This window comes from Chelonoidis abingdonii, chromosome 6 (assembly GCF_003597395.2).
Source record: "Chelonoidis abingdonii isolate Lonesome George chromosome 6, CheloAbing_2.0, whole genome shotgun sequence".
In the NCBI taxonomy this organism is placed as follows: Eukaryota; Metazoa; Chordata; order Testudines; family Testudinidae; genus Chelonoidis; species Chelonoidis abingdonii.
Genome location: NC_133774.1, coordinates 96,659,852 through 96,671,092, shown reverse-complemented (window position 1 = coordinate 96,671,092; position 11,241 = coordinate 96,659,852). Strand labels below are relative to the sequence as shown.

Below are 11,241 nucleotides of genomic sequence, written 5' to 3'. Positions count from 1 at the left end.
TTTGTAAGAATCACATCTGTCCCAGATGATGGGATTCTCACAAGCAAAGTCTTAGTATAGGAATGATTTTTTTGTCCCAGTGGTTTTGAATATTCTATACAGTTGATTCTTAATAAATGGAGTGCACTGTACCTTTGGATCAGGGCCTGCATATTTTATTTATTTATTTTTCAGTGTGAAATGTGGACATATCTCTTATCAAAATACCAATGGGGCGGATCCTTAGCAGGGAGATGTACTTGTCTAGGATGTGGTTTAGGATGAATGCGTCAGGCAGCTGGTGTATGTGTAAAATCTTGTCAAATTAGCAGATTCCGGCTAGAGTCCCTGAAACATAATAAACATAGCACCCCATGGCATTTTTATTGTGTGACTCTTAAAGAGAGCAGAAATGCAGTTTAAAATGCAACTCTCTTCCCATCACCAAGGGACCTGCTACCCTATATTTGTAAATTACTTCTCTTGGATTTTTGTGTAATATCTTATTTAGATTGTCCCACTTAGCCCCAGCACTGAGCCAAGATAGCATGGACCTGGCCTGCTCAGCGCCCTGGGCCCTGCTGCAGCAGCTGGGCGGGCGGGAAAGAGTGGGAGGAGCTGGGAGGGAGAGGCCTCGGTTTCTTTCTCCTCCCGGGGAACGTTCCGAAAGTATCCAGCGTTCTGAAAAAAGTAGCGAATGTTCCAAACCTGCTGCAGCCCGCCCGCCAAAAAAGCCAGCACAGGGGGCAGGGGCTGGTGTGGTCAGTGTTACTCTTCTGCTGCTGCTGCTGCTGCTGCTGCAGCAACCGCAGCTTCCAACTGGGCAAAGGGTGGGAGCAGCTGCCTTATTTGGGGCTCATCGCAGTGACTCCTTCTGTTGCAGCGGGAATTGGCTAATACTTGTTAGCCGAACCTCTCTTGTCCCAGCCACCCCATACCACCCGAAACGTTAACTCCTTCCCCCGTCCTCCAATTGTGCAGGCGAACCAACCGGTCAGAGACGATGCCCAATGACTCATTCACCAAGCCTTCGGCTTCTTCGGACCATCATGCCCAGGGGGGTAAGATGGGGAGCTTTGGGAAAGCCGCCGTTCTGATGGCTGCTACTACTCCTGCCGCAGGTGGAGGGGGCGCCGGGGTCTTAGCTCAAGCCGCCGCCGCCTCGGGAAAGAAGTCTCCCCGTCTCCCCAAGTGTGCCCGGTGCAGAAACCACGGCTATTCCTCGCCACTGAAAGGGCACAAGAGGTTCTGCATGTGGAGGGACTGTCAGTGTAAAAAATGCAGCCTGATCGCAGAGCGGCAGCGGGTGATGGCAGCGCAGGTGAGTTGGGGGAATAAGGGGGACCAGGCCTCCTCGATTGAATCAAAAAAGGGCCCAAGGGCGGTGGAATGTGTCTTTCCTAGCACCTGTCTGAAACGCAGATACTTGACAGGCACACGGAGCAACGTGCAGTGCAGAGAGAGGGGTTTAAAAGCTCTTATTTCAGGTTGTCACATGTACAATAACGATTCCCCCACGGTTGCAGGTGCTGGTAGACAGTCAGTAGAAAAGCTCTCGCAAGAATATACATCCTGCTCCCCAAAGCCTCTTTCCCCTCAAATCTCCTCGAATGTCTCCATGTTTCCCTCTCGACCCAATAGGCTGAAGTTCTGCTTTGCGGATGACACATCTCTTATTACTCCAGACTGTCCGTTAAAACAGAGACTTGGGGAATTCCACCCTGCACCTATTCGCAGCCTTTGATTATTTGCCGTTTTATGGTTTCCATCTCACACAACTACTAAAATACATTCTTGATTACAAATAAATTTCATAAAACCCTTAAAACCTGCGTAGAGACCTGCTAAGCGTTTTATTCATCTAAATTATCGACATCATGTCATTCCCTTTAGATGTTTTGGATAGTGTCCATAAACGCACGTCTGTTTCACTGGTTTCTGTATTTATAAACTGCTCAGAGTATGTTTTGAAAACGAACTTCCAAAGAAATTAAATAAGTGCCCACAGATACTTGCTTAAGTCTACCACTGTAGTTTGACCGAGTATTGCTAACTTTGTAAGTAGAGTTGAATAGCTGCGTTTCATAGATGTGAAGGTAATACATACCAGCCTTTCTAGATGAATGGAAATAAATACAAATCAGGTTTTACAAAGCTAGAGTTTAACCATGGTTGTTTTTCCCTTTTACAATCAACAACCTAAACCTGTAATCTAAATCTACACCAGAAAAAGAAAAAATCTTCTGAAGAGCAGGTGGATCAGTTTGAGTGAAAACACCCCAATAAAGTGACACTGGGGCCATGAAACTTTTTTGTTTGTTTTAGAATTGGCAAAGAATCTGAAACAGAAACATTTTAAAAACAGATTCTTGTCACACAGTGTTTTTTTCCTGTTAACAAATGACCACATATTTCCTCATCAGTTTGATATGTATATTTAATTTACCTTAGGTAAGGAAATAATTATTTGTCTTCAAACTGTAAAATATTGATCTAACTGGATGGAAGCATCTGAACTCATTAAAGGAACATAAAAGGACCACATATTTTATTCACTCCTGATATAGACATAGATTCAAGATTTGAGAGCTTAACCTGTGTTGATTGCAGAAGCTGGTCCAATATGATATTTTTATGAAATGTAATTGGGTTTTTTACATCTACTATCATGCATATTTTGGTTAATCCTCTAACCAATGTAATGAATCAAAGAGTAAAACATGAGTCTCTTAATAGGAAAACAGTGACCTCAGGAAAAAAAATTTCTTTAAATTTTGGAATTACAGTATGCAAAAGGAAAGAACAAAAGGATTGGATTATTTTTAATCTGAATAAAATGCATTACTTTGCTGCTATCTCCAGAAAATGTGATCTTGAAGAACATCCTATATTAAGTAAATGAAAGCTTTTCTTTATAATTTGTTACGACATTTTGACACTTTACTTACAGCAGTATTCAAAAGTGGTCTTAGTAAGTAGCGGATAACTAATATAGCAGATTTTAAATAATTTGTTAATGTATTTCCACTGCAAAAATAAAATATGGTTATAAAATAAAACATGTTTATAAACTTTAAATTCTGTTAACACATTCAAGATGCAAGATTTCCAATGACAATTTTTAATGATGCATTTTCTGTTGTAAAATAGAACTTCACTTACCGTACATGGATATTTTTTTAAAAATCTTCATGTACGATCAGCTAGTTTTCATATTTTTGTAGGTAACTGTTTGTTTAAGTTAATTATCTTTAAAATAATTGGGAGTCTGATCAACTCAATGAATGGTGGAAGCAGGATTGAGTTGTAGTTTTCCAGTTTGACGTGCTTATTTTTTCTGATGTTTTCTGTGTTTTTAGGTATACTATGGTTCATTTCTAAGAGTAAAAAATGTTTTTTGTAGTGTTTTAAAAACATGTTTCCCTTGAATTATCTGTTTAAAAAATATTGGCCTTTCAAAGTTGTATGCTCTTGAGTTGCACTGGTTTTAAATTTAAAACTGGAAACTAATTATTGGTGCTGGAACTGGAGGGTGCTGCTGCATTCTCTGGCTTGAAGGGGTTTCCATTATATACAGGATTTACAGTTTGGTTCAGTGCTTCTCAGCACCCCCACTATAAAAATTGTTCCAGCACCACTGAAACTAATAATAGCTAATAGTCCAAGCTTGATCCAGTCCTGATTGGGAGTAACTTTACCCACTTAAGTAATCCCATTGAAATCTCAGTTATACATGTAAATGTTTGCAGGATTGGATCCATATAAATCCAGTTCTGCAAACCCATGCTTATGTGAGTAATTCTGTGTGTATAAGGGCTTCTTGGATGAGAAAGATTGTGTGGCTTTGAGGTGCAACAGCCTATCTTGCATTCCTTACTTGTGCAATTTTACTAGAATAAATTCTTTGCAGTCATTAGATGTACTTATGTGAGTAAAAGTTGCAGGATTGAAATGTATGGATTCAGTTCTGCAAGTGGTTTTCTCTCAGAACTTCCAGAATCAACATTAACTATAATTCCCTTGCTCTGTGACTGAAGTGTGTGGCTGGTTGACATATTTTTAAAACCTTGAAGTGCTGGGGTCAAGTTCCATCCCAGTCCTTGTTCTTGGACTGGGTCATGTACTTCCATTTTCTCGAAATATTGTTGTTTTTAGGAGGTCTTACTTAGAATCCTACAGTAATTATTTTGGAAAAATTATAGGTGCTTTTTTATCTCAGTGGACATAATACACAGAGATCCGGTTGGGACACCCTGTGAAAAAAAGAAAAACATTTGAAATTGTAAACGTGTCAGTAAAAGTATCAGATTCTGTACAGATTGTTCTCATGCTGCTAGGTAGGTTCTACAATATGATTAACTCCTCTCTGCACATAGGCCCAGATGCCCAAAGGTATTTAAGCTCTTGAGTTTCATCTTACCACCTGTGTGGATCTGGACCCTAGACTTCATTGTGCCTTATTTGGGATGGCTGTCCTTACCTAATCGAGGGCTTCCTGGAAGCGCTGAATGTTCACACACATCATTTCAGTTGAATTTCTTTTATGTACAGGAGTTAAGATCCTAAAATCGTCACTTACCACTCCGAATATATTTTGCAATGACCCATTTCCACCAGGTGGAATCTTCTAGCACCATTCAGCTGATAGGTTGCTGCTAGATTTTGCAAATGAAACTCCAAGAGCTTTTGTTGGAATATGTTTTTGTTACAAAAACCATTATTAAAAATGCTGCTTTTTGAGGTGCAGCATCATTACAAAAGTAAAGAAAAATAATACTGTTCAATGTAGTATAGAGGGAAGAAGAGGGTCTAGGTAAATTATACTGTGACATCTCAAAAACCATTCCCAAAAAAATCAGTTGTCACCTCTTGTAAGTTTGAGGGTGATTTTCAAAATTCAAATGAAAACATGGATGAAACTGCCACCTATATGGGAAATCACAGCACAGGGGATTATAAACTCTGATGCCATGTCTGTGCTAGCCAAATGACTTGTTAGTGACAATGGGTGTTAGCTGTGGGTGCAGCTAACCACTGTTTTGCTGCCACTGCAGACAAGGAGAAATGGTGTTGAGAACTGCAGCACAGTGGTTTTCCCCCAAGGGTACACATACCCCTGGTTGTATGCAGAGGTCTTCCAGGGGGTACATTGAGTCATCTAGATATTTTATGTAGCCTTTTACAACAGGCTACATAAAAAGCTCTAGCCAAGTCAGTACAAACTAAAATTTCATACAGACAATGACTTGTTTATACTGCTCTATATGGTAGACACTGAAATGTAAATACAGTATTTATATTCCAATAGATTTATTTTATAATTCTATGGTAAAAATGAGAAAATCAGCAATTGTTCAGTAATAGTGTGCTGTGACACTTTTGTATCTTTATGTCTGATTTTGTGAACAAGTAGTTTTTAAATGAGGTGAACCTTGGGGTATGCAAGACAAATCAGACTCCAGAAAGGGGTCTGGAAAGGTTGAGAGCCATTGCTGTAGCAGGATGTGTGGATGACTTCTCTTTCTGAAGTTTGGTTGTGGTTTGGTTGTGGACTTGTGCCTACACTTGTAGAAGCTATTTTTGGTGCTGGTTGTGACATTTGTTGTCCACATCAGGTTATTTTGCTTATGAAGACGAGGCTGTAGTTTGCTAGCTCAGAGTTTCCCCTGGTTGTGTGTGTTGGTAGGATTGCTCTAGAATGAAGGGGAAGTTCAGGCCAGAGAACCCAGGGATCTGGGGTTCCTTGGTACTGGAGGCATGCGTGTCTTGGTCCATGGTCCCCAGGGCAGCCATATTCCCATGGGCTTTGTGATTGCTCTTGCCCTGCTTTCCTCCTGTGTGCCATGAAAACTTGTCTGAGGGGTTTCTGGGGCAGCAGCCTGCAGGGCAACCCAAGAGCACTACTCCTCTAGGCACTGGCTTCCATGGATCTCCTGAGAGCTTCAGGCTTGTCAGTTCTTGTGGGGCCAGAGCTTCACCCTGATGAAAAGCTGCAACAGCTACTCTGCAAGTGGGAGCTTTCAGAATTTCCTGCCCCACTGAGGCTATGTACTAGCACAGGAGATTATCTATCTCTTTTGCCCAGATCCACAGCAAGTAGAAATAAACTTAACAGCCACATATGTTTGAAAAATCTTCTTCCTGTCTTTGCCCAAGCGTGACGGTATCAGCTGAATGCAGCTGACCCTGGCTAGAATCTTTGATGAGAATGGTGTGATTTTAGCCAGTACTAAGTATTTAATTCCTGTGCCCCTGCTGGAAACAGAAAATATATTTGTTTATGGCTGTACCATTTTACAAGAGCATGTTGTGTTACCCGCGTAACCTAACTGAATTTTGCATGGCTATAAATGAAGGTAAACATTGACCCACATTGTTTCATAGCGTCTCTTTCCTCTGTACCACTCAGAATGTTATTTCCCCCTTTCATGTCCTGATATTAATAGTCATGAGTTGTTGGCATATATTGTACGCCCCTTAGTTTGGGACCAGTGGGTAATTTCCCTTGTAATTGTAATCATTGTCTAACTAGAGAGTAGACACGGAATAGTTGTTCTTGTTTCCAGGTTGCATTGAGAAGGCAGCAGGCCCAAGAAGAAGAGCTGGGGATCAGCCATCCCATCCCTCTGCCCAGTGCCCCAGAGCTCTTTGTTAAGAAGGAAAACAATGGTGGCAGCTCCTGTTTATTGTTGGAAAGCAGCAGCCCGACACATTCAACAAACACAGCAACTACAGCATCCACCACCCCATCAGGTAAGGGAGTGGGGAGAAGAGAGACAGGGGGGTTCTGGTCACTCTAATGAAGAGACCTGGTTTCAGAGAGGTGCTGGTTTTTGTTTTCCACGCTTGTTACAGCTGCAGTGACTGGGCTGCTGGGTGTTTCCTTCTCTTTTCTTTCCCGCATAGCAACATTGATGTAGAAAGAACTCTGACAGAACAGGTGTGTGTGTCGGGGGAGGGGAATCAGCAAACAATTTTTTCATATTTTTTTCTTTTTTAAAAAATTGTGGAAATCGAAATGGAAAATTTCAGAAACCATCAGCCAGGTCTTCTACTGTATATATGTGTAGGTGTGAAACAAGTCTGCAGACTTAATGCAATCATTTCCATTCATATCTAGGATTTAAAAGAGTTCTCCCAACAACAGCGTGGCTGAAAATGAAGCCACTTGGGCCACATCCACAGCTAATGTAAATCATCATAGTTCCCTTGGCGTCAGTGGGGCAACACTGAAGATCTGGTGCTTTGTCTTTACAAAACCTCACATATTTAGAAATACCAATTGGTTATAAACAAAAGTGAAACCAGCCTCACTGACTTCTAATGTCTCAACTGAGAGATAATGAAGCAAATAAACATAGTGAGAAGGAAACTGGATTTTTGTTTAGGTTTAGTAACCAAGGAGTTGTTAGTTACATAGGTAAAGCAATTCATTAAAAATATGTTTGTGAAATGGACATTGTCCCACTAACTAAAGATCACCCCTGGCCAGTGCGCTTCTGTATGTCAGCCACCCGGCACCATTGCGTGTTCCAGTACATTTAGTGCTTAGTTCCTGCATCTGCCAAATAGAATTGCTATATGTCGTGTTGACCAGGCAAGCCCTCTGGGTCCAATCCCTGTATGCACAGAAGGGCAATTCCATGATTTCTGTGTGCTGAGAGGGAATTGTTTTGGGTTGTATGTAGAAAAATTGTTTGTAGGAATTAACAAGTCAGGTTCTGTTTTCATTCAGAAATAATTCTGTTAAGATCGTCTTTGGTTGACCATGAGCCCTTTCATAAAAAGAAATATATTTGGAACACTGGGTTTTGTTTGTGGTGGGGAAGGTTGATTAAGGATTAAAACAGCTTGTAAAATCACTCACAGAGATTGTGGTTAATTCAGACAAAACAGGGGAAAAACTTACTCCATTAAATCCAAAAAATGAGATCACGTTGCATTCAGTGATACAGTCAAAAACTTCAGTCTCAATGGATATAGAATGGAGTATTTAACATATTCAGTTTTTACTACAATAAAAATGTGCATTCAGCACTCTTGGCAATATTATAAAAAATACATAGATCCATAAAAAGATTCTAGGAGAACTTCATGCTGAACTAAAAAATGTAAAGTGTAAATAATGCCAATTTCAAAATCTGTAGAAATATTTTTTAAATTTGAGTAAAGGACTAATTAATTATAAACATCTTTTTTAAGCCCACTCCTTTTTTAAGTGGAGTGTCTTTGTCAGTATGTCAGATAATGATGTTCTTCAACATAATAGCTCCATGTTCTTCTTTAGCATTTTAATAAATAGCACAATGTAGGCAACAGCATTCATAATATTGTGCTTAGACCTTTGCAAAGTAGATGCATTTCCAACAAAGGACAAAATAGGGGTCAGCATTCGTTTGCCAGAAATGAATTCAGAAATCATGTACAGCATCTGGGAATGAAAACTTGGGATGAGATTTTCAAAAATAGGAGCCTGTGTCCATATTCAGGCACCTAAATAAGGCCCTGGTCCTATAAACACTGACACATATCCATAACTTCAAGCACATGCACAGTCACATTAGTGAACTCCTGGGCTAGTTGAAGTAATTGTGAGTTCTGCCATTGACTGCAGTGACGTACTGTTTTCACCATTGACTTTGTTGTGACTACTCGTGTCCTTCAAGTTAAGGACACGCATAAATATTTGCAGGATTGAGGCCCGAGTGGCCTGATTTTCAGCCCTTTGCACCTGGCTACTCCTACAGAAGTTGCTGTTCAGCACCTTTGGAGATTAGGCTTCTTAGGTGCCCAAATAGAGATGTACGCACCTAACTTGGTCTTTAGCTCTGGATAGTGCCCCTCAGTTATATTACGTCTGTGCCCATTTTCCTCCCTAGATGCAAGTACCGAGAAGCACAGGTATATATGTCTATATTAATATATATAGATTAAACTTCCTTTGCAGGAGATCTTTATATGGTTAAGATGACGCCAGCCCTAGAATGAGAGCTGCCGAGAATCTTCCCCTTTGCAATCCAGGGTGCTTTCAGGTATCCTGCACTTGTGTTTAATCTGTTTAATTTTACTCTCAAGCAAGAATTTAATAAAGTCACCTGATCTGGAGACGAAATGAGTGGATTGCGTGTTAATGGAATGAGGGAACAATGAGGGAGTGGAAAAGAAAGACAAAGCGGGCAGTGGTAATGAAAAACTCCCCATTTAAAAATAGAGTCTAGGAATCCAATTCCAGTGACCAATCATATCATGAAAGACCCAACGCCTTCAAACGTGCCACGTGGCTCATGGTGAAGCTGGTATGTACTTGGGCTGCCACATGCCTATTTTTAGTGCACTAGCTTGTGGAGAGCTAGCATGTCTGTCCACCCACACTGGATAGCTCCATTCCAGCTGTGGTGTAGACATACCCTTAGAAAGGTAGCAGGCTGTGCCTCACTGTCATGAAAAGGAACTGCAGGGGTTGAATAGGGCTGGTTCACAGCAGCCTGGCACGAGGGTCCTATTTTGGAGGTGGTGATGTTGTGCCCCAGAGTCTAAACTTTCACTGAAAATAAAAATGAAGTCTTTAGCTCTGACAGTTGAAAAGATAACCTTCCAAATACAAATGGGATATAATTGGTGGAGTGGTGCTTGCCTGAGTCTGCAGGCAGCCTGAGCTCTGAATTCTGAATTGCTCTCTTTCATCTCCTTGGTGTTAGGGAGAGAGGTCGCAGGATGACCCTTCCCCGAGGAATGTGGGGGGCGGAGAGGAGGGAGCAGAGACAGAGGAGATGGCCCAATACACCACTGCATACAGCCTGTCCCTGAGGACAAAAGCCCTGTTAGTGCCCCACTGTGCTAGATCCTGTACAAACACATAATAAAAGTTAATCCCTGGCCACTCTATATAGATGAGACAGACAAAGGATGGAAGGGGCAACAGAAACACAGAGTGGGGAAGTAACTTGCCCAAGGAAAGGTCATATAGTAGGTCAGTGTCAGAGCTAGGATTAGAAGCCAGGTTTGCTGAGTGCAGTCTTGTGTCCTCTTCACGGGATCATGCTGCCTGACCATTCAGAGGGCCTTGTCTGTATGTAGATGCAGCTCTTTGGAAAACAACCATCTACAGTAGTAGTCAATGCTGACTGAGTCAAACCATGCCCTCAGCTGGAGGCAGACTGCTTTCATTGACACCCAGGAGAACAACGCAGACACCCCGGAGGACTCCTGTGAGGACAAAACTTGCTATGTCTAACAGTATATAGTACATAGGAGGTCATAGTGACAATAGTTAATTCTATTCCTTATGCAAGCTGTTGACTTTAAAGGCTTAGTAATTTTTCTTTTGAAAGAGTCACACAAATCATATAGGGTGCCAGGGAGAGAGGGCCTTTCCTCATTGTATCTGTTTTATTGGCAGGTCAGAAATATTATGATACCTTGAAAAACCAGAGACAATTCTTCAGACCTCTTGCGACACACCATTTTTGGAAAAGAGGAAAAATGAGATGTACTGATGCTAGAACAGCAGCTTGCCCATGTACCGTTTCATTCTTGGTGACAGTGTTTAGATTGAAAGGTGCTTATTATCTTCCAGAATCAGAAGGAAAATAAACATGGGAGATTGCAGGACAGTTGGCAGGAGTAGCATGGGAGCAAATGAAACAGTTTGGGCAGGACACGTAATGAGATCTGCTTACAGAAGTTCTATGTTACTGGGCGATTTCCCTGAAAAACTATCATCTGGTTTAACTGTAGGACACAGATATTGTAATGCTCAGTAAAAAGCCAGGATTTGGGAGCATTTAACGCAACAGTGAGTTCCTCTTGTTTTGTTTTGTTAATTTAACGTAGTGGGCAAAATTCAGAGATGAATCTTAGGGGAGACTGAGATGATGTTATTGTATCTTTCAAATGGCCTTTCTTTTAGTCTGAGTCATGTACGATCCCCACAAATGTGATGTCCCCACACTTCTTTGGTTTATATCAGAAACGCAGAGCCATGAAATGGAGGTTGCAGAGGGAGTGACTCACATAAAAGGAAGGAATCTCACGGCATTTTCTTGTAAGAAATGTAATAATTTGTGCCCTCATTTTGGGGTTTTGTCACACATTATGCCTTGGCAAGTTGGGCAGTATGGGCGTAACATACACATTGAGGTGACCAGAAGATGCTGTAAGATACTTCAACTTTCTGGGCCTCCCCCATGTGTATGCAATTGAGACTCCCCCAAGATTTAGCATACTAAAGCTTGCACCAACTTATCACCAGGCAGCTTTACA

At 41.3% G+C, this 11,241-nt stretch overlaps 1 protein-coding gene across 1 annotated transcript in view; it reads left to right on the top strand.

Annotated features, from left to right (window-relative positions):
* The first annotated feature begins 982 nt into the window (after positions 1-982).
* The window catches only part of DMRT1 (doublesex and mab-3 related transcription factor 1), a 91,067-nt gene continuing 80,808 nt past the window's right edge, over positions 983-11,241 (top strand). Inside the window, exons 1-2 of the mRNA XM_032801801.1 lie at positions 983-1,300; positions 6,546-6,732. Coding sequence (XP_032657692.1) covers positions 983-1,300; positions 6,546-6,732 — 505 coding nt within the window. The remainder of the gene's footprint in view (positions 1,301-6,545; positions 6,733-11,241) is intronic.